Source organism: Chaetomium fimeti (genome assembly GCF_033439085.1).
Source record: "Chaetomium fimeti strain CBS 168.71 chromosome Unknown B0H64scaffold_1, whole genome shotgun sequence".
NCBI lineage: Eukaryota > Fungi > Ascomycota > Sordariomycetes > Sordariales > Chaetomiaceae > Chaetomium > Chaetomium fimeti.
Window position 1 is genome coordinate 3,258,478 of NW_026944329.1, and position 20,428 is coordinate 3,278,905.

Genomic DNA, 20,428 nt, shown 5'->3' on the forward strand with positions numbered 1-20,428 from the left:
GAACGCGGCTCCTGAAACGGGAACCTCTGAAGTCGTGGGTATTGTGTAACGACCTCTCGTCAGTGGCGGCGTTCGCCGGAGAGTCCAGACAATCTAGACTCGGCCGACACAGTCTGCGCTATGTCGTTTAGCACAAAGCAAGGGAGACGTTGCGACAACAACAATCGAACGCGGGCGATAGCTACGCGAGGGCTACAAGCGCCTGGGGAAAGGAAGTTGCGGTCGGCTATAGTTATGGCAATTAATTGAAATAGTGATCCCTCGAACCTGAAAGAAACGAAGTTCAAAGCGCAAGCGGAAGACAACCCCAGCTGGCGACACAAGGAAAATGGCGCCCTGGTTAACAATGACACTCCGGCGGGAGGCTGTCTCTAGCCCTCATTGGCGACCGGACGAAGTGAGGGGTCAGCCAGCCGACTTCGCGATCACCCACCCACCCTTTTGTTCTCCTGACTCCCTGACTGCCGGCAATTGAACTCTTCTCAAACCCAGCCGAAGGGCAACGTACACCAAGACCAGGAATGATGCGTCAGCTCCCGTTTGCGCTACAATCCTCCTCGCAAACACGAGCTGTTGAGCAATCAAATCCATTGGGAAATTAAACAACAACACAATGTCAACGACCTGTTCTGTTTGGGACAGCTTCTCGCATCGCATGCCGCCCGCATGCAGCCTTCAACTTTCGACCAATTGAGAAACCGATGGCCCGCTGTGGCTCGCTGGCTTTGTTGGAAGATGGCGGTCGCCCAGGAGGGGTCGCCGGCGCTAATCCTATCAGAGTTAGTCCAGGAACACGACAGCTCTGAAACTCCCGCCGGGGCTGTGTCTTGGCCAGGCCAGGCCCGTCGGTTTTGCCATAAGAGACGAGGATAACTGCGACACCGACAATGACTTTCACTCGCTAATCCTCATGAACCCTCGCCTTCTCATCGAAATCCAGAAGTTGATCGGAGGGAAGCTTCCGCAGTGCACAACAGGCCCGGCCTGGGGCTAACCATCATCAAACTCCACCCTGATTTAACTCGTCCCGTTTCAGGACCAGGAGATGGCGGCCGGATTGGCGCACCACACTGAGACAGAATCATCACATCGCATTTACGCGCATCCCGTAGCGCCACTCGCTCATGAACAAGGGCCTCGTCGGCTCGTCCTGCTTCTTTTCCCCCATTTGTGAGAATAGTTTTGGCTTGGGCGGCAATGAAGTGCCAGTTCGAGAAGGCCCGGAGGTTCAACACCAGACCCAATCGAGAAATTCGAGATCGGGCTCAGTAGTGAGTTCGGAAGGAGCCGATTCCCATCAAGACGGGAGCAGCCAAGATCGGGAAATTCTTGATTCCCGCTTGATAAACCTTGCATCGTAACGTCGGGTCCAAGGTCTATCTTCGTTGGCCCGGCCCAACTTTCTCTGCCGCATCCAGTGATCTTGCTGGGAAGCACGTCCAGCATGAAGGTTGAGTATTACGTAATGCAGGTAGCCAAGATCCAGCTCTCTTGGCGGCCCCGCGATCTTCCCCGCAATTTCTCCAAGAGGCTCGATGAAATCGTGAAATCGCAACCGCTGCCGCAACTTCACAACAATGTCGCAAAGCTTTAATCAACTTCCCGAGGAACTCCAGCTGGCCACGTCAGCTCACGTCAAATGCATCCAAAGTTTGGATTCGAGGAAAGATGAATATGACTACTGGCTAACGGAACACCTCCGACTCAACGGGCTGTACTGGGGACTGACAGCCCTGCACCTCCTGGGCAAACCCGACGCCCTGCCTCGCGCCGAGACCATCGACTTTGTGCTCTCATGTCAGCACGAAAGTGGCGGCTTTGGCGCTGCGCCCGGCCATGATGCGCACATGCTCTCCACCGTCAGTGCGGTACAAATCCTTGCCACGGTCGACGCCTTTGACGAACTGGAGACGCGAGGGAAGGGCAAGGCACAGGTGGGGCAGTGTGCGTCTCCCGGCATAGCGTGATGAGAGTAGGAGTCTGCGTACTGACTTGATCAGATATCGCCAACCTCCAAAACCGTGAAACCGGTACATTCGCCGGCGATGAGTGGGGGGAGGAAGACACCCGGTTCCTCTACGGCGCTTTCAATGCGCTGTCGCTCCTCGGGCTTCTCGATCTCGTCGATGTCGATAAGGCTGTCAACCACGTTGCGGCATGTGCCAACTTTGACGGTGGATATGGCGTGAGCCCAGGTGCTGAGTCCCATTCTGGGCAGATATTTACATGCGTCGCCGCCTTGACAATCGCCGGCAGGCAGGATCTCGTGGACAAAGAGCGGCTTGGGCGGTGGCTGAGCGAAAGGCAGATTGCCGGCGGCGGTCTTAACGGCCGGCCGGAGAAAAAGGAGGACGTGTGCTACAGCTGGTGGGTTTTGAGCAGCCTGGAGATGATCGGCAAGACACACTGGATCGATAAAGACCAGCTGGCCGCCTTCATCCTACGCTGCCAAGACCCCGAGCGAGGCGGCATCTCGGATAGGCCCGGTGACATGGTCGATGTCTGGCACACCGTGTTCGGGCTCGCGGGGCTGAGCTTGCTCCAATATCCTGGGCTACAGCCCGTTGACGAGGTTTACTGCATGCCCAAGTCGACAACGGCGCGGGTGTTAGGCTGATGAGTAACAACTCAAGTTCTTTACCGCCCGATATCCATGCCCGTTGTCTCGTTTACTCCAGGTGACTTAAAATGTAACACACCTCCCACCTCATCCACCTCTTGCCGTCTATTACCTCCCAACAGTACTCCAGGCGTTGGGTAGGAAACAAACCGAGAGAACATAAATTCCCACTGGTTCCTTACCATTCCTAGCTATCGTACACTTACCAGCATGGAGTTGGTATGATATGGCCTTACCATGGCCGCCATGGTACGTGGAACAAGAAGCGCCCCTGCCCTCGTTTCGGACGAGGAGTAGCAACTCTTCAAGCATGAGCCAGATGAATTGCCTTCTGCCGAACCACTTGTGGAAAAGAATATTGGAGTTGCCCGGCATTCTTTGAAGTCATGTGGCACATGGGTCGTAATTAACGTTGAGACATACATACATAAGCCAATGAGTTGGGTCCAATGCCCTTTGTAAAAGCCGGTCGTGTCCTCAATGAGCTTCACACAGCTAGATTATGGAACTCGGCCTAGGTTGCTTGACACTATCACATAGCCTATTTCATCGAGACTCAATATAACAACATGTAAGATAGGTACTGCTCCTATCCGGGGTCAATTATCCCCCCTCTATTTCAATCCTTTGTGTAACTCTTAATACTTAATCTCTGATAACCACCATTTCAGTTTCTTCAGCCTTCTCGCAGACAGATATTACTGTGATCGTCCCCAATCCAATCCCGGCACTCGGCCGCTGGCCAGACATGGGGCTTGTTAGTTGGTCCGGACTTTACTCGAGCGTTTAATCGGATTCTTTCCCATCACATGCTAGACTATGGGATCTTTCTTTCGAATGAGGGGTACGCGCGTGGGCCTTTGGTTTTGTTTTCGCAAATCGAATCGCGTGGGAAGTGAAGTTCTTTACGTCTTCTCCTACCGGTTACGGTCTACTTGCTAAACTTTGGAACAACCTTGCCCCCAATACTTCCAAAACTCGCTGAGCAACTCTGAGCTATGATTCAAGGCAAATGGAATCTCTTCCTCTTTTCCGATACTCGTCACTCTAAAAGCACTTCCCATATTTCCCCTCTCCATTAGACCCGAGAAACACCCGCCCCGAGGCTTCCCTCGTCGCAAGGTCGCTATCTCGTCTTCGTCTTCAACCCTCTGCCACTCGACACTCCGCACCACTTCAAGAAATTCCTTTTTCTAACATCGCCTCTGACCGTCAACAGAACGCATGATTCATGCTTGGGGTGTATCCGTTTGCATCATTTGGATCCGGTCGCCAGTCACGGCGGAATCCCGAGCTGCAACCTCGAGCACCACTTTGCACGATTCATCAATTCATCGATCTTGAGGGCTGCGGCGAAGTCATCTATGCTCTCAAGATTTTCTGCGCTTCTCGCCGATTCAAATGCTACCCAGGTAAGAGAAGAGAAACCGAGCCGGATTTCTACAGTGCGTTATCTTCAGTTCCAGCCTGTTCCTTCCCTCTTGATTCTCAATTCCACTACCTATCCTAAGGCACCCGCATCTCATTGGAATGCACACCTAACCTGTCTACCAGCAGCTCCTTCCTTCCACGACGACTCTCCAGGTGACGTCCATGGAGATTGCGAGTCCTGTGGTCGCTTCCGATTTTGTCCCAGCCACACGCCATCGTCCCTTCTTCCAACACATCTTCTCTCGTTCAGGTTTTCCCTCGGATTTCTGTTTGAGCTGCGACTGCATTACCATCAGTCCCTAAATTGGCGTCCGGAGCCCAGATCTTGGGGTCAATGCAGGACCCGGCAGACCCGCGATATCTGTTGCATTTCAGATCACATCAGTTCTTCGTCCTGCCTGGCTCAGAGGTTTGAGGAGTCAGTTGTTGGACACCTATCCACCGCTCCTTACTTTATACCACACCACCACCCATCGCATCCCCATATCTCCCATCCCGGAATTCTAGGTCTCTCCTGCCTTCAAGACTGGAATCACGTTGTGATCTCAGCCTCTCCACTGGACTCCGTTCCCTCATCGTCAAGCTATTTTGCGGTTGGCCCTGCCAACATAGCCGCATCCACCTATCTGTAAGTTACCCCCAGACCAAGCCTGGTCACTGATACCTGCATTGGAAAACCCTAACAGACACTGACTGCTAGAAGATCATGGCTGCGGTCGCCCCCATGGATCTGGTTGTGAGGAACGACCCTGCCTCCATTCCCCTCCGATGCACACTCTGTCCCAAGAAGCCCGGCTTTTCAGATCTCTCCCATCTTCTTACCCACATCTCGTCAAAGAGCCACCTCGCCCACCGCTTCAAGGCCGAACTGAAAGCACGCGACGACCGGGTAGCTCTAGATGAGGTCCGGCAGTATGATAATTGGTGCGAGCAGTATGGAATCAACGCTCTTCTTGCGGAACGCATGGCTGCCAAGGAGCAAAAGAAGACGGGCAGAAGGGGAAGACAATCAAATTCAGCTGTAAGTCCAACTGCTGTATACGGATAAACCCAGGAACTGTAGGCTTACACCGGACTACAGAGCAACAAGTCCGATGCTGCTGCCAGCCTCGACCAGGACCTAGTGAAGCCCGACCCTGACGAATACATCGACCCTCTGGCAGCCGCCGGTCACTGGGCCACGTTACCTGGCCATTTCCAGGATGGTCATCATGGCCATTTTGACAACTCGAACTACCCGACCCCGTTTCTGAAGCGTTCTCGGTCCGATCTCTCGGTTCCCAGCACCCCGGAGAACGACACGCGTGCCAAGTATTATCGGAGGTGGCCCTCGGAGGCCGAAACCGCGGACAGTGTCCCTGTTTCCGACCTTCCGTCAGAGAGCACCGAGTTTGACGACGAAAATGATGCCAGCAAGTTGAAGGGCGTAAGATACCCCGGAATGGGCCTCTTCGACTCGGCAGATGAGATTCAGAAGAGGATGCGCAACCAGCGAAAGGACGATTCTGTTTTGAAACAGATGGAGGAGACATCATCGGGGATTGTCCCCAATGAGTTTGTATGGGCGGAAGACGGCGAGTTCCAGCGCATCCGCGATATCTACGCTACCCCGTCGATCGAGGGAAGCCCAGTGAGTCACGCTCCAAGACACACAGCGTCGTACTGCCTTCGGTTGAGGACCCAGCTCTGACACCTATCGCTATCTAGGACCGCAAATTCGAGGACTGCGATGCTCCAAAGCCAAAACGGGGCCGCCGTTCTGCTGCAGCCGTGGCATCGGGGACGGTCCGCACGCGAGCCTCGGCTAGACTGACTCGACAGACGACATCCCGAAGCCGGCGCACCCGACATGATGACAATGTGGAAGTCTCTGGTTCTGTTGATAGCTATGACATCTTCCGTGATCCGCCGAAGCATAGTGCCGGTAAGGAGACACCCGCCACGGTACTGAAATTGGCGCTAATGGTTTGTAGCCCAGGCCGAGAGCTCACCCAGGGACTCTGGGTAAGTCCTGCTTTGTGTGGTAGACTTCCTCTTCTCACCTGCTGCAGGTTTGAACTCCGCCGCCGTCCTGCCCTTCAGTCCCTGAACTCGAACCTGTCATTAACATCGGCAACGCAAAAGCCCACCAAACCCGTCTCGTACGTCTCCGCTCAAGAGTCCAGCACATCGTTGTTTACGTCTCAACCCCCCTCTTCCACCAGCAACTATTTTCAGCAGCAAACCATGGGGGCCGGCACGTTCAACCCCTTATGCGTACAGGGTAGAGGCGGATACTACAACCCCTACGGCTTCCCAAGCTTCGGCAACGAGACTAAGCCGCCCGCGACGAACTTTCAGGCAATCAATGCCATGAACTTGGGCAACATGTCGTTTAATGCCTTCGGTGGACCTTTCGCTTCAGACTCGGCACATGGGGGGGTTGACCAAGAATTTGACCTGTGATTCGGGAACCGGCATCGCCGTGTCGTTCATAGTTGAGATGGGCCATTTTTACATCTCACTGTGTGTGTAATCTTACGGGAACAAAAGTTGCTACTTGGCTCGGAAGTGCTTGGGCCGATAGTTATGACTCAACCGCAATTTTCTTTTTCCTGCATCGGCGGAATGGGAGCGCTTCCGGTGCGATATTGGTCGCAAATGGTCAGGTTATTGACCACAACATGGAGGGGAGGGGAACAAGGGGACAAGGGATATGGCCCTAGGAAGCAGATCTTTTTGATTCGTTATCCCCATCTTCTACATATTCGCATGGCGTGCAAGGACTCGGGACCACCATTATTAATTGGTCGTATTTAGCACGGGACCTTGGTCGATAGCTGGCTACAGAGTTAATCACATATCTTGACTTTGCCCTAATACGGAGGCCTTGGTTGTGCTACGGTCGTGACTGGCCCGACGAAACAGCGAAGCAGGATAGGATCCACATATATCAGCCAACTGACTTGATACCATCGGGCTGGGTGACATCGAGAAATAACTGACGAATATTCATTATAGGACTGAGCCGGGTCATGTCATAATATTACTACTCGCCATGTATTCGGCTAGACCGAGCAATGGTAACAAACACACATACAGATCCCGTACAGACAAACGACTAGGTAGGTAGCTAAAATTGTCTGCCAACCCCCTACAACTCTGTCGAAAGTAACTCCCTGCCTACAGCTGCTCAATACTCGACACCAGATGCTCCAGCTGGTCCTCCCCATCACCACCACCTCCGCCGCCACCACCGGCAACAACATCCTCCAGCAGGCGCACCGCTCCCCGGAGCCGCCGCGCCTTGACGCCCTCCTCCATCTCGCGCGACTTGCGCGCCGCCACGTCCAGCACCCGCCGCGGGATCCGCGCCAGCCGCGCCACGTTGAGCCCGTACGACCGGTGTGCCACCCCGTCGGCGACTTCGTACAGGAACGTGATCTCCTCGTCACCGACCCCCTCTTCTCCGTCCGCATCCTCGTTTCCATCGCCATCGGCATCGCCGTCCCCGCGGGGGGGCAGGAGGCGGTCGTTCTCGCCGGGGCTGGCGGCCTCGAAGCGCATGTGGACGCAGCGGACGGCGCCCCCCAGCCCCTCGGCGACGCGGGCGAGGCTCTGGTAGTGGGTGATGAAGAGGGTCAGGCAGCGGGTCTCGCGGGCGACGTGGGCGAGGACGGCGTGGGCGATGGCGGCGCCGTCGTGCGTCGACGTGCCGCGGCCCAGCTCGTCCAGCACGACGAGCGATCGTGCCGTTGCGCCGCGTAAAATCGCCGCCGTCTCCGACACCTCCACCATGAAGGTGCTCTCGCCCGCGAACAGGTTGTCGCGCGCCCCCATCCGCGTGTAGATGGCGTCCGTGAGGGTCAGGGACATGGCCTCGGCCGGCACGTACGATCCGATTTGTGCTAGGAGCACGAGCAGCGCGACGGCGCGGACGTAGCTGGATTTGCCGCCCATGTTGGGCCCCGTGATGAGCTGGGCGAGCGGCGAGGGGGAGGCCAGGGAGGTGGTGAAGGGGATGTAGCCGTCGGGGAGGGTGTGTTCGGCGATGGGGTGACGGCCGGACGTGATGGAGATGGTGGGCGGGGTCGGAGTGGGCAGGAAAGTTGGTTTGGAATAGCCCGGGAGGGCGGCGACTTGGGCGAGGGAGAGGAGGCAGTCGAGGGTGGCTAGCGAGGCGACGGCATCGCGGAGGGGCTGGTACTCGGCGGCGATGGACTTGAGGAGGTCTGTGAAGGCGGTGTCGCAGGCCGCGGCGAGGGCTTCCTTGTGCTGGTCCCGCTCGTTCATCAGGCGCATTACTTCGGGGGTATGGAAGCGGGATAGCTTTTTGGTGCCACTGATCTTGGCCCACGAGGCGGGTACGTGTTTCAGGTCCGTGTTGGGGACCTCGATCAGGTACTCAATGCCGGACACGGTGACATAGGTAACGGGGGTCTTCTTGGATAACTTCGCGGCGGCGTCCTTGCGGTGGACATCCAAATCCGATTCGACGGCAGCGATACCCAGCTTGTGGTTGGTGATATCATCAGTCTCCTCATCATCGCGGAAGAAGGTATATTTGTCATCTTTCCTCGCGGCTTCGGGGTTGATCTTGTCGAGGTATGCGCTAACGATTGTCCCTATTCCCGGCAGAGAGCAAATTGCTTCGACGATCAGGGGTGAGCTGAAGCCCGTATCCTCCGGCGTCTTCACCCTAGAGAATTCGATAGAGATCCGTTGGAGGATTTGTAGGGTCGAGAGGAGTTCCGGGCGGGTGCATTTCCCGTAGTAGATGCGGATCAGGCTCCGTTCGAGATCGGCCTTGATCGAGTTGAGCAAGCCGCCTAGCTTATCGACCTTGATGGTGGATTGGTGTTCGAGCAGCTCCTCGACGGCGGCGACTCGCTCCTCCAGCCGTCCTTGATCTAGCAACGGGCGGCCGATCCATTTCCTCAGCAGTCTCCGGCCGGGGCGAGTCCGTGTCTTGTCCAACGCCCACAGCAGGCTTCCCTTTTCGGACTGGTCTGTTGCGTTCCTGTAGATCTCCAGGCTCTCCAACGTGGTACCGTTGATCAACATATGCTGTCGCGTGCTGAACGATTGAAAGTACTTGGTCAGGTCGAAGATGTGTTCCAAGCCGTACTCGGTCAGATGGGTGATCATGGCCGACAGGCATATCGTCACAGACTCCGGCAGTTTCAAAACCTTGTCGAGGAGGGTTGACGAGCGTTCGTCGTCGCCTTTGGCCTTGCCAGCATAGAACTGAGTGACGTGCGAACAAGCTTCGGCAGCCATCGTCTTGCTCTTTGGCACCCTCTCCACACGGCTCCTGTCCCCAAAGACGTTGGTGCTACTGCCGGCGAGATGCTGGACTAGCTTGTCGGTGGCTTTAGAAAGCTCACCCACCACAAGAAGCTCGCACGGGGAGATATGTAGCAGACGCGTCTCAATCTCACGCCTCATAAAGCCGTCTTCAAAATCGTCGTAGATGATGTCGCCTGTCGCAGGCTGCACCGCGATGACGCCGATATGGACGTTTTCGTCCGCCCCCAGACCCTTTGCCGGCGACTCGGTCAGGCAGAGCAAGTAGCCTCCTGCGGAAGCGCCAGTGCCTTCTCCGGACTGGTCAAGCTCTCCTGTTTCGTCGATGTAGGTCCCCTTGGTGTAGATATTGGTGAGCTTCCGGACAAACGGTGCATTCCGGTTATCGCCGGCTTTTTTCAGCGCTGCCGTCTCCAACTGGCGAACGACACCAACTTTATGCCCCGCGGCAACAAGACGTTTGACATGAACACTCAATCGATGAACGGGTATGCTGGCCGAGGCAAAGCGGTCGATATGGGCTTCTGATGGGTCTTCTCAGCCGTTAGTATGCACCCAAGGGAGACAAAGGGTGGGAACAGCGCACGCTCATCGTATCTGAATTTGCCGGGGATGCAAACGATGCTGAGTTCCTTGGCCGCAATCCGGGCGTCCTCGCCAAAGAACCTAAACTTGTAGCCAACCTCAACCACCAAAACGGTATCCATGTGCTTCCTCTTGATATCGAGGAATTGAACCTCCATGGGGGTGAGCTTGCCAGTCTTGGCGCCCTTCTTCTTGGTTTTTGTTGGCGGAGGGGTCTCGTCCTCCTCAGCGTCGCCGCCTTCCTCTTCGCCCTCTCCATCCACGCCAGTGTTTTCACTTTGGCCAAGGAGCTCGCGTCTCCTGAGCGAGAGCAGGCTGTCGGGGTGACCGAGCTTCTTGACGAATTTTCTATGCAGCTCCTCCTTCTTCCGCTTCGACGCCGCGTCCTCGTCCCCACTGAGCGCAGACAAATCCGAGGCGGGGCGGTCTACATTATAAGTGTACCGCTCGGTCCGAGACGATGAGCTTGGGGGTTCGGCAATGGAAGTGTGGTCTGGTGATGCCTTCACGGGCGCGTTGGAGATTTCGTCAGAGTCGTCATCGTCCAAAACCGACCTTGCACGCTTTGCTGAGCGACTCGATCTTCCGTTTCCATTGCCAGTGTTGTCTTGCAAAGGCCGTTTCCGGGTGGAATCCGAGACGGACAAATTTATCGACAAAGACTTGTCCTTCCCCTTCCCCTGCCCGATAGTCTTTTCCGTGTTTTCTTCCTCGTCCTCGTCGTTCTTGTTCTTGTTTGTGGCCGAGCCTCCACCGGGAGACCTTGCCTGCTTCTTGCTTAATCCATTGGCGGTGAAAAAGCTGGTCAGCGAGGCCTGTTTCTTCCCAGGAGTTCGAGAGGGGCCTGCCATGGCGTCGTGGTAAATTCCGACGTTGGGTTTGTCGATGTCACGCGTAGTGCTTCAGACGCGGCGAGGCGGCGTGGTGGCGTGGCGGCCCACTCACTACTGAGCTGCTGGGTTGGCACTGTTGGATCCCCTAAAATTTGGAGACGCGCCATGAGCGCGTCTCCTGATTGAGTGGTTGCATGCGGGGACACGTGACATGCTCCAACGCCAAGTTCCTGGTTCGTCCCCATTTTTGAGAAACCAATTCTCCCCCTTTCCCATGGGGTTTTGTTGCAACTCTGGAGTTCTGGACTCTGGGGATTCTGGAGATTCTGGGGATTCTGGGACGGATACCCAACGAGATGGATCAATGCTGCTGACCAGCCTCCATTGGCCCACGACAAAGAGACCACCGCTCCCTGTCGGCTCTTCGGGGCGCATCTCGCGAAGGCCAATCCTTCGGGATTTTTGAAGGGCGACATGCTTTTCAGCTGGTCGACGGTTTTTTGACTTCTCTTCCGACAGGATGCCGCTCCATTCCCAGAGGCGGAGCTCGAAGGGATCGTGGCTACACCAAGCAACCCTACCGTGGTATGGAGTCACTGGAGTGCACTCGCAGAGTCACACGCAGGACCTGGCGAGACCTCCGTCCCGTCCTGAGGCCCCGCAATCATATGCTAACGGCATCCTTGCAATGTTGTCTGCCTGTGCAATGCAACACAACTTCCCGGTTGAGACGCCAGAGAGCCTTCGTCGTCTTTGGCGCCGTCCTGGGCGAGCTCCATCTTCCGGATCCGGGGAGATGGAAAAGCGCCCTTCAGGACCTTTTGAGAGCCAACAGAGAGTGGCCAACATCCACACTCGCGTGGAAAGTCACCCGACGATGCGGAGCAGAGTCACGACTGTGGGAACTGGGCAGCTGAGACGGTTGAATCCTGTTGGCGCTTCGTGATGAGGTCTTCCCGTTCGTCTGTTCAGAGTCGCGGCCCGGTGAGGGGAGAAGCGCCAATGAGTGTCCGAGTGTCCGAGTGTCCCGTTTGCGCTTTCCGTCGTTGCAGCATCGAAAATGCTCACAGGCTCGCTGCACTGAGTTGCCCTCTGTGGCCACTTGCTGCATGACTGTTTTGAGAAAGAGCAAGTCACTCACACCTTCCAGATGCCAGCAAACTTGCCCTTCTCGGTTGACAGCTCGACCTCTCCTTCCCGCATCCTTCGAACTCCAGTTTTTTTCTTCCATGCGTCAAACTGTGGGCTGTCAAGCACCGATGCCTGGGCCCGATCTCATCTTCCCACCTTACCCAAGATTTGTCCCCAAAACATTCAGCCGCAGCCCTATTATCCCGGGTTGCCAGCCGATGCCCAGAGATCAAGCATGATCATGAGGAGGATCCGAAATCCAGACCCGCAGTCGTCAGCTTGGCGAAAAGGAAGAAAACAGAAGCGTCATGAGATCAGGTGTCGCCTCGGCAGAGCGCGCCTGGCCAGATCCACCAGCCCGGCCCCGATGCCTTCCGAATCAGCTAACATATCCCCTTTGAGGCATGGAGATGTCCGAGGACACCCTAGAACTCTGCAGGCTGAGTTCGAGCTGGGCCTGAGAGCTCGGTCCAGGAGTCCAGCTCGCGCCAGCCACCCTTGTCCTCTCAACAGCCGAGATTTTTAGGCTAAATGTACGCCAAGACGGGTAATGCGATGTTCGCAAACCTTCGCAGCAAAGACCTTCGCCGGCCTCGTCTGTGAGAGGCCAGACGAGGGGAGCCGCATGCAGGGAACGGCAGCCCGCAAGACTCGGGTTAGCGTCGTCGCTTCCCCCCGAACACACCCCAAGATTGGCTAGCGCAACGGCCCCGCTCCCCTTCTCGAAGCCTGGTGAACGAGGGAACCCGCCAGTCACCCGCCGTCGCCCGCATGAGACCGGCCCCACACATCGCCGGCTGGTAGTCGAGAGCGGGCCAAGGACTCGACCGCGAGCAACTGGGAGCCCCGGATTAACGGGGACGTTTCCTGTCACCCAATCATTTTCTCTCGACCGCGAGCTCATCCACTTCGCCCACGCTTTCTCCCCCGTCGGTTCACAGGTCGACGAGCGTTTCAACGGCGCATGTGGCGTCCTTTTGGTGCCCTTCTTCGAGTCCTTGGAGTGCTTGGGCACGCCGGCTGACCGGTCATCCCCGTCCCTGGTTTTTGGCTGATTTCCTCGATCCCCGATGCTTGGCGTTCCCATCGCCGAGGCGCCCCCCATCTTTCCGGACGCCTGGTGGGTGTGCCTTTTTGTTCCTGTTTCCAGCCGCCGGGTCATGCCCAGCAACGCGATGCCCGTTTGGCGCTCTGGTGTGTGTCTGTTCATATCGATATGCATGCCATCATGCAACTCCGAGGTACCTCATCTACTTGCCACGGCACACGGCATCAACCCCCTGAGACCTCCCTCTCCCCCCTGGTCAGCGCCCAGAGACACCCCACTACTTCGTACATACGGTGGATAACCTTCCATGACAATTGGATCGCGCACCAATGCCTTTCATGTGCCATGCCCTGGGCGCTCAAGCAAGCGCAAGCAGAGCATTCCACCGTGCTCCCCACCGTGGTCGTGAAGTCCCTTGCTATGCTCACCGCCGCCGCTCCCAGGCCTCGAGATCGGGTATGTCGTTATCGCCTCAACCGTTTAAACAAGCGCGCCACTTTGATGAATGCATGCAAAACGCCCATATCGGTCCGCTTCCACCGTCAGCGCATTTGTTGGCTTCCAGTGGCTGCGGGATGCCCTGCTCTCATTTGTTCAGGACTCTCGCTTGTCCTGCCGAACCAGCAAACCAACGCAAAACCGGTCCGATCGCCCCTTCTAGGGTGTCCCTCGTGGCCAAGGCCAGCCAAGTCTCGGCAGGGAAAATGCTGTGGGAGTCCCGCGAGATGGGGTGAACTGTGGGGTGACGAGGGTGACTTCGGTGCGGGGGACGCAAAAAGTTGGGGAAAAGTTTGGAGAGAATCTGGGGCCTGTTCGCCAGGTACGACGTTCCTTCTGTGGGCTCGCCTCTGCCTCCCATGCGCCAGCTTCGAGAGGTCTGGAACGCTGGAACGCTGTGGCGGCTGGCACCGACAAGCAGGTCTGAGTGATGAAAGGATGTGCTTCTTGGCCATGTCCATTCCTGCCTCGATGACACCGGTGATGCCGCCGGTGTCTCATCGTCCCACATCAGCATGGTTCTCGTCGCGCAATATCAGTGAGCCCCCTCGAGAGGAGGAGGGGGCCACGATCCTCGACGACGAGCCTGGCTGTCAATCTGCTGCCGCACCGCTCCGTCCCGGCCTCGCAACTCATGGATGGGTGTGTACTAGTGTACTTGTGTATACATGGTATACATGTCGAGGACCCCAGCTATTTACAGAAGTGGATATCCCGTAGCGTGGTGTCTCACGGAGGTGCAGAGATTGGTTAAGCTTCGCTGCAGTCGGTCTAGTCCCCCTTCCTCCCTCGTCACCCTAGCCGCCCGTGGTCGCCTCCCCCAGTCGCTTGCACGGTCCGGTTGTCCGTCTGGCGGCCCTTCCCCATACCCCAGAGTTGCTCCTCGTGCCCTCATGTCTTTATAAACCTAGCATCCCTCCGCCGATCAGATGGTCCCCTCCTTCTTACCTCCTCGTCACGGGTCCAAGGAGACGGGTCACCTTCATCGCCAACACCTCACCCGACAGCCATTGAAACACCACACCCGGCAAGCTCGACAAGATGGGTATCCTCGAGTTCAACAAGAAGAAGCCCGGCGCTGATGCGCTGGCCGTCGCCCAGGAGGAGGCGCCCGAGTTCGAGAAGGTCCAGTGGACCAAGGATCCCGGCCTCCGAAAGCTCTACTTCTATGCCTTCGTCTTGTGTATTGCGTCCGCGACCACTGGTTACGATGGGTGAGTTGGCCCCGCACCGGGACGCGCAGCTAGGGTTGCAATGCGCTGACTGGGACTTCAGCATGTTCTTCGGTTCCGTCCAGAACTTCGAAACCTGGAAGTTGTACTTCGGTGACCCGCAGGGCTCCTTGCTCGGCCTCATCGGTGCCCTCTACCAGATTGGTAGCTTGGTTTCCATCCCTCTCGTGTAAGTGGTAACTAGATTGAGTCTGGGCTCCGGGGGGCAGTATCTTGTGACGAGGTAGCTGACTCTTTCTTTTCTCCAGCCCCATCATGGCCGATCGTGTTGGCCGTAAGCTCCCCATCGCCATCGGGTGTGTCATCATGATTGTCGGCGCCGTTCTGCAGGCTGCTTGCCAGAACCTGGGTACCTTCATGGGTGGTCGTGTGCTGCTCGGTTTCGGCAACTCGCTTGCTCAGATTTGCTCCCCCATGCTTCTCACCGAGATTGCCCACCCCCAGCATCGTGGACGTCTCACAACCGTCTACAACTGCCTCTGGAACGTCGGTGCCCTGACCGTGGCCTGGATCTCGTTCGGCACCAACTTCGTCCAGAACGACTGGTCCTGGCGCATTCCGGCCTTGCTCCAGGCCGTCCCCTCCGTCGTCCAATTGGCCTTCATCTTCTGGGTGCCCGAGTCGCCCCGTTACCTGATGGCCAAGGACAAGCACGAGAAGGCCCTCCAGATGCTCGCCAAGTACCACGCCAACGGCGACGTGAACAACGCCACCGTCCAGTTCGAGTACCGCGAAATCAAGGAGACGATCCGCCTCGAGTTCGAGTTCTCAAAGACCAGCAGCTACCTTGACTTCTTCAAGACCAGGGGCAACCGCTACCGCTTCTTCGTCCTCATCTCTCTGGGTATCTTCTCGCAGTGGTCGGGTAACGCCATCATTTCCAACTACTCCAGCAAGCTGTACGACAGTGCCGGTATCACGAACTCGACTCAGAAGCTCGGCCTTTCGGCTGGCCAGATGTGCCTCGCCCTCATCATTTCTATCACCATGGCTTTGCTCGTCGACAAGGTCGGCCGCCGGCCCATCTTCCTGGTTTCCACGGGCGGCATGTTCTGCACATTCGTCTTCTGGACCCTCACCTCTGGCCTCTACGACGAGCACGACGCTCCCGGCTCCAACTACGGTATGATCTTCTTCATCTGGGTCCACGGCGTCTTCTACTCGCTCGCGTGGTCCGGTCTGCTCGTCGGCTATGCCATCGAGATTCTGCCGTACAAGCTCCGTGCCAAGGGCCTCATGGTCATGAACTTGACTGTTCAGTGCGCCCTCACCCTCAACACCTACGCCAACCCTCTCGCTTTCGACCACTTCGAGGGCCACACCTGGAGGCTCTACATCATCTACACTGTAAGCTCTACTCCCAAAACACGTATTGGCCTCGGGAATCGTTTGCTAACTCATTCACCCTCTACAGTGCTGGCTGTTCCTCGAACTCTCATTCGTCTTCAAGATGTACATCGAGACCAAGGGCCCCACCCTCGAAGAGCTCGTCAAGATCATCGATGGCGACGAGGCCGCCGTCGCTCACGTCGACATCCACCAGGTCGAGAAGGAGACGCACATCGGCGAGGACAAGTCCGTCTAGAGGGTTGGCTTATTCTCCGGTGTTGGTTGATCCTTTCCGTCGACAGGTTGGCTTGGTTGTTTGGCTTGGTTGCGTGCGAGTTGCGCAATGTGTTTAAAAATTCCCCCATATGCTCTTTTATTAGGTATATTCTTGTTGCCCAAGCGAAAGACTCGTCTTCTGACTTCAACCCTGCTGTCCACGTTTTGGGTGACTTGTCTCTTGTGTTCTGCTGACGACCATGGCCCGAGAAGGTCATGCCGTGTCTGCATGGTGCTTACTGGCCGCTCCCGAATTCGGGGCCAGCGACAGGATCGTCTGGGATTACGCCGGGCAAGTTTGGGACTACGTAACCCTGGTTAAGACATCGCTTGGGATTGATTAGGGGGTGGGAGCTGGCGAGGACGTCCGGTACTCGCCGTGTGTAATTTCTCGGGTTACATGGCGGGCTGTTCTTAATTTGTGAAGGAGACACCCTGGGATGCCACTTTCTCGGTCTCGGAACACGCTAAAACGCGCGGCTTTGTGACAGTGACCAAGACTGAGCGGCCGTCTCACCCTTACTAGCGTGTTTCTCTTGCTGCTTGTGGGTTGATCGATCCCGAGAACGGCAAAAGTCACGAAAAGGTACGTACCCATGTACAAAGTTCGCTACCCGGAGAAGAGACCAAGCTTTTGAATTTATCCAAGGTGTGGTGTCCGCGGCGCTGGGTCCGGGACCGGGCCTCAGCGAAGCCTCTTTTCATCACCCTTCTTCACCTTGGCTAAAAACCCACAAGACTGCGCCGGGACCGCGCAGCAAATCGGGGTACCCGCGCGGAGAGACTCCACCGTCCCCGGGCCCCATGTGTTTTGTTCGGCGTGGATCGACTAATGATTGTCGGGGGGTTCGCGATCGCCGTTCTCCTGAACGGGTGGATGGATGGAAGAGGTGAAGATCGAAGAGCGGACCTTGCCCCTCTCCCCCTGATTCGGACGGACGCCCGTTTTGGACGATTTCGCTACGCGGACATGTAAGCTGTACGAAGGAGGATGTATGTACATGTACATCCAATCATCCCGAGCCCGTCCCGGGTAACTTGTGAGAAACAGGATTGCATCGGCTGGTTAGAGGGGAGGCCGTCCAGGCCCGGATGGCGGGATGTTGGGCGGATTTCTACTTGTAGAGGGCAAGAATAAATTGATGGCGAACTTGGACCGTTCGCTGCGCCAAGGCTACCAAGAAGTGGTATCCGTCGAAGCGGTCCGAAAAGATTTGTCACGGACCCGTCTCCAAAGGTTATCTATCTATCCGCCCACCACAGTATACCTCCATAGTCTGGATGGACATGCGTCTCGTTGGACATGGTTTGGAAGCTTGGCTCGTATCGCCTCCCGTGCTGGGTACTTGATGGCGCCACGACGAACGAAACGAACGAGAAGAGGCAAGGAATGGGTCTTTGCGGCCCACCAGGCCAGAAGGTCTGGATGTCTTTCCAAACGTTCAGCTGAGACGACATGGGTGGCAAACGGCCTCGCTTGAGATCCCGCTCAGTGGCACAGTGGTCAGGCGATGATCGCAAGAGAGGAATGGGTGCTCCGTCGCTCTCCACCACAACGCCTTTCTTCCAGCGGCAAAATGCCACAGATCCGCCCTGCCGCTTGGCCCGGCCACTCACCACCGAGCAACGCGCGGCTGGATCCGTCCAAAACGGCCAACTATCTGTTGGTCTGGATCGGGATATTCCAGGACAAGAGATACTATGCGAGTACATGCGACGTGCTTCCCCAATAGTCGGGTGCGTGTGTCGTATCGTGCACCTTGGCAGGAACCTCCACAACTCTCCTTGGGTCATGCCCCAATGTTTCTCCCGGTCTCCGTTGCCGCTGAGATCCTCCGGACGGCTGGAAGGTCTCGATTCGCATGGTGGTGGTGCGCAACCGTTGGCTGCATGAGGAGCATGGGTGTGGACATGTCACCACGTCCAGCCCAACACCATCGCACCAGACCACACCAGGCCACACCAGACCACTATAGGGGAGCGGCGATGATCCACAGTAATACCGAGTTCACGTCCATCGGTCCCGGTTCCGCGCTCTTCCCGTGAAGAACCATCATGATTCTTCAATAAAGTGCGTCTTTTTCGCGCGCCATACACTGAGCAGCGGCAGCAGCATTGCACAACCCGTCCTGCAAGGCACTCCTCTCTCGCCTCCGTATCATGCTCACACTCGCTTCCAACAGCGGCTCAATCCTCTCTGTTGTGCTCGGCGATGTGAGCGGCAACGCATGCGGGCAGAAACAAGAACGAGGGCGAAATTTGACCCGGAGACGGGCTGCTCGGAGGGCGGAATTAGCCGGGTAGACCTCTCAAGCGCTCAGCTCATCCCCGCGTCTTCGAAGCGAGGGTGTGGGAGGCGAGATGACAGGAACTCTCACGGAGCTGATGAGGAAGCAAACTTGAAATGGGCGTCAGGTAGAAGTGATGAACACCGCAAAAATATCATGGCGGAGGTCACAAGCCGTAAAAGTAAAAGTAAAGGGTCCCCGATACATTACGATGTGTGAGTTGAGTAGCGTGTGAGTGACACTGGCGATAACCAACTCGGGTAACATCTGGAAGTGGTAATCCCCTCCGCGATCGTCGTCGACTTGGATCGCCTGACCCCTCTTCAATGCTGTTTCGGCCACCACTACCTCAACCCCTGAGACAAATTCATACAGTGGTACAAAGGCCTTCAAATGCGCCAACATCTGGCCCAAGGGTAGGCCGTATATATGGCCCTTAGTCCCTGAGGGCCCCGCGGCCGTTCGTGTCAGTCGTCCTTGAGTGATGCCGTTTCGACGGAATCCACCAACACCCTGAACCCCTGCCTCTGCTGCCCCCTTAAAGGTCAACGGCGCAGAGCCTACGTCTAATATGGCTCTCGGCCATTTCAGGTAGTGACTTGCGACTTCCGCTATCCGCTTCCTCATCGTAACAGCGCGTTGTTCTTCTTCGAGACTCCATTCTGTTGCCGCATATCTTCCATATCGCTGAGCGCAGACAAAACACCGCTGAGGGCTATCTCTGACGTCGAGATTGTGAGCGTGAGTTGGGTCGATGTCTCGGCAGACTCCAGCCCAAGGGCTTTAGTGGTTTTTCCCGATGGCACGGTCGATGAGCAGGAGAAAGATTCTCTAGGCACAGCAACAGCAAGTTGAGCCCGCATCAGCATCGGCGGCATATTTTGCGTTGCCACGGTCCCCTCTCTTGCCCCCATCAAATGCATCGGAATCAGGGGGTTGCCTCGGGTGCGGTTTCGAGAACCTCGCTGGCGTGCTTCGAATGCCCCGAATGCCCGTTCTCAGCCTTTGCATCTGGAATGACAAGGTGCCCGTCCGGTGACGCACCGGGGCCGGGAGTGTGTCCGTATGTGTTACTAGTACCCTCAAAAGGATGTCGAACCGGCGCCGGTGGGATGGTTTACGGGACATGACCGAGGTGATCCGGAAAAGCCGCGGCAACCCGGGAGTTGTGATGAGAGAAGCTGGAAGGCGTAGAGTGGCAAGGTCTCCAATGGGCGAACAGGGTACTCCGGAGCAAGAAGGTGCAATGGGCTATTTTGACTCCCATTATCCCTTCCCGGAATGCCGCCTACAGCGGCGCCTGCATTGGAAGGAGCAGTCGGGAGCTCATTTGATGTCCTTAACTCCAGGAGACGAGTAGATCTCGAGTTGTCGGCGGCCTTTTCGCAATAAAAACTCAACCGCGCCGAAGTCTCGTTTATCAATTCCCATGTTCTTTTCGAACTCATTCCTATAGTCTTATGAGCACTGCCATCATTCATGGGGCCAAGGATGCATGCCCTGCCTACCTCGCAAAGACCTGAAAATGCTTGCGGCTTGCCTCGGGCTTTTTGCGACATTCGCGGACACATTGTCGGTACAGGGAAAGTACCTCTTTTTGGAGTCCCGACAGGCGCATTGTGGCGATGATAGGAGTGCACGGTGAAGGGTGGTTGTTGAAAAGTTTATTCAGCAAAAGAACACACCAAAAATTGCACGCGTCAAAGCCTCGGCACGTCATAACCCGAGCCGACAGGGGGTGGACCGGGCCGGGGAGGGGTCCACCCCCGAGTCTGGCCGGGCCTCCGTCTCGGAGCGCCGAGCTCGGCAATGCAGGGACAACGCGAGCGCTGGTGGCTGGTGGAATAATTACCCCGAAACCTTATTTCTTC

The 20,428-nt window shown here is 56.6% G+C and overlaps 6 protein-coding genes across 6 annotated transcripts; 3 read left to right on the plus strand and 3 right to left on the minus strand.

Moving 5' to 3' along the window:
* Positions 1 to 1,416: 1,416 nt before the first annotated feature.
* Positions 1,417 to 3,113, plus strand: B0H64DRAFT_381969 (terpenoid cyclases/protein prenyltransferase alpha-alpha toroid). Its single transcript, XM_062802837.1, has 2 exons — positions 1,417 to 1,944; positions 2,001 to 3,113. The coding sequence occupies exons 1-2, from the start codon at positions 1,578 to 1,580 to the stop codon at positions 2,615 to 2,617; spliced, it is 984 nt and encodes a 327-aa protein (XP_062664347.1). The 5' UTR covers positions 1,417 to 1,577; the 3' UTR covers positions 2,618 to 3,113.
* A 1,400-nt stretch (positions 3,114 to 4,513) lies between these two features.
* Positions 4,514 to 6,691, plus strand: B0H64DRAFT_24680 (uncharacterized protein). The gene is made up of 6 exons (XM_062799927.1): positions 4,514 to 4,679; positions 4,755 to 5,072; positions 5,133 to 5,681; positions 5,759 to 5,975; positions 6,025 to 6,055; positions 6,103 to 6,691. The coding sequence occupies exons 2-6, from the start codon at positions 4,758 to 4,760 to the stop codon at positions 6,494 to 6,496; spliced, it is 1,506 nt and encodes a 501-aa protein (XP_062664348.1). The 5' UTR covers positions 4,514 to 4,679; positions 4,755 to 4,757; the 3' UTR covers positions 6,497 to 6,691.
* Positions 6,692 to 7,188: 497 nt separating this feature from the next.
* B0H64DRAFT_24704 (DNA mismatch repair protein MSH3) lies at positions 7,189 to 10,869 on the minus strand. Its single transcript, XM_062799933.1, has 2 exons — positions 9,924 to 10,869; positions 7,189 to 9,870 (listed from the first exon to the last, which is right to left on the minus strand). The coding sequence occupies exons 1-2, from the start codon at positions 10,771 to 10,773 to the stop codon at positions 7,214 to 7,216; spliced, it is 3,507 nt and encodes a 1,168-aa protein (XP_062664349.1). The 5' UTR covers positions 10,774 to 10,869; the 3' UTR covers positions 7,189 to 7,213.
* Positions 10,870 to 12,126: 1,257 nt separating this feature from the next.
* B0H64DRAFT_24863 (uncharacterized protein) lies at positions 12,127 to 13,314 on the minus strand. The gene has a single exon (XM_062799961.1). The coding sequence runs from the start codon at positions 13,106 to 13,108 to the stop codon at positions 12,266 to 12,268; it is 843 nt and encodes a 280-aa protein (XP_062664350.1). The 5' UTR covers positions 13,109 to 13,314; the 3' UTR covers positions 12,127 to 12,265.
* Positions 13,315 to 14,313: 999 nt separating this feature from the next.
* Positions 14,314 to 16,429, plus strand: B0H64DRAFT_24781 (general substrate transporter). Its single transcript, XM_062799949.1, has 4 exons — positions 14,314 to 14,646; positions 14,708 to 14,833; positions 14,913 to 16,011; positions 16,079 to 16,429. The coding sequence occupies exons 1-4, from the start codon at positions 14,474 to 14,476 to the stop codon at positions 16,247 to 16,249; spliced, it is 1,569 nt and encodes a 522-aa protein (XP_062664351.1). The 5' UTR covers positions 14,314 to 14,473; the 3' UTR covers positions 16,250 to 16,429.
* Positions 16,430 to 18,751: 2,322 nt separating this feature from the next.
* B0H64DRAFT_381975 (complex 1 protein-domain-containing protein) lies at positions 18,752 to 20,221 on the minus strand. The gene is made up of 2 exons (XM_062802838.1): positions 20,066 to 20,221; positions 18,752 to 20,007 (listed from the first exon to the last, which is right to left on the minus strand). The coding sequence occupies exons 1-2, from the start codon at positions 20,173 to 20,175 to the stop codon at positions 19,884 to 19,886; spliced, it is 234 nt and encodes a 77-aa protein (XP_062664352.1). The 5' UTR covers positions 20,176 to 20,221; the 3' UTR covers positions 18,752 to 19,883.
* Between the last annotated feature and the right edge of the window lie 207 nt (positions 20,222 to 20,428).

What these genes read in the sequence shown, in the direction of transcription:
- B0H64DRAFT_381969 (XM_062802837.1), top strand. Translation starts at nt 1,578, where the DNA reads ATGTCGCAAAGCTTTAATCAACTTCCCGAGGAACTCCAGCTGGCCACG. An exon ending in CAAGGCACAGGTGGGGCAGT is followed by an intron (nt 1,945 to 2,000) that starts GTGCGTCTCCCG and finishes TGACTTGATCAG; the next exon opens with ATATCGCCAACCTCCAAAAC.
- B0H64DRAFT_24680 (XM_062799927.1), top strand. Translation starts at nt 4,758, where the DNA reads ATGGCTGCGGTCGCCCCCATGGATCTGGTTGTGAGGAACGACCCTGCC. An exon ending in TCCGCCGAAGCATAGTGCCG is followed by an intron (nt 5,976 to 6,024) that starts GTAAGGAGACAC and finishes AATGGTTTGTAG; the next exon opens with CCCAGGCCGAGAGCTCACCC. An exon ending in AGCTCACCCAGGGACTCTGG is followed by an intron (nt 6,056 to 6,102) that starts GTAAGTCCTGCT and finishes CACCTGCTGCAG; the next exon opens with GTTTGAACTCCGCCGCCGTC.
- B0H64DRAFT_24704 (XM_062799933.1), bottom strand. Translation starts at nt 10,773, where the DNA reads ATGGCAGGCCCCTCTCGAACTCCTGGGAAGAAACAGGCCTCGCTGACC. An exon ending in CAAATTCAGATACGATGAGC is followed by an intron (nt 9,871 to 9,923) that starts GTGCGCTGTTCC and finishes ACGGCTGAGAAG; the next exon opens with ACCCATCAGAAGCCCATATC.
- B0H64DRAFT_24781 (XM_062799949.1), top strand. Translation starts at nt 14,474, where the DNA reads ATGGGTATCCTCGAGTTCAACAAGAAGAAGCCCGGCGCTGATGCGCTG. An exon ending in GCGACCACTGGTTACGATGG is followed by an intron (nt 14,647 to 14,707) that starts GTGAGTTGGCCC and finishes CTGGGACTTCAG; the next exon opens with CATGTTCTTCGGTTCCGTCC. An exon ending in TTGGTTTCCATCCCTCTCGT is followed by an intron (nt 14,834 to 14,912) that starts GTAAGTGGTAAC and finishes TCTTTTCTCCAG; the next exon opens with CCCCATCATGGCCGATCGTG.
- B0H64DRAFT_381975 (XM_062802838.1), bottom strand. Translation starts at nt 20,175, where the DNA reads ATGCGCCTGTCGGGACTCCAAAAAGAGGTACTTTCCCTGTACCGACAA. An exon ending in CATTTTCAGGTCTTTGCGAG is followed by an intron (nt 20,008 to 20,065) that starts GTAGGCAGGGCA and finishes ATAAGACTATAG; the next exon opens with GAATGAGTTCGAAAAGAACA.
- B0H64DRAFT_24863 (XM_062799961.1), bottom strand. Translation starts at nt 13,108, where the DNA reads ATGCATATCGATATGAACAGACACACACCAGAGCGCCAAACGGGCATC.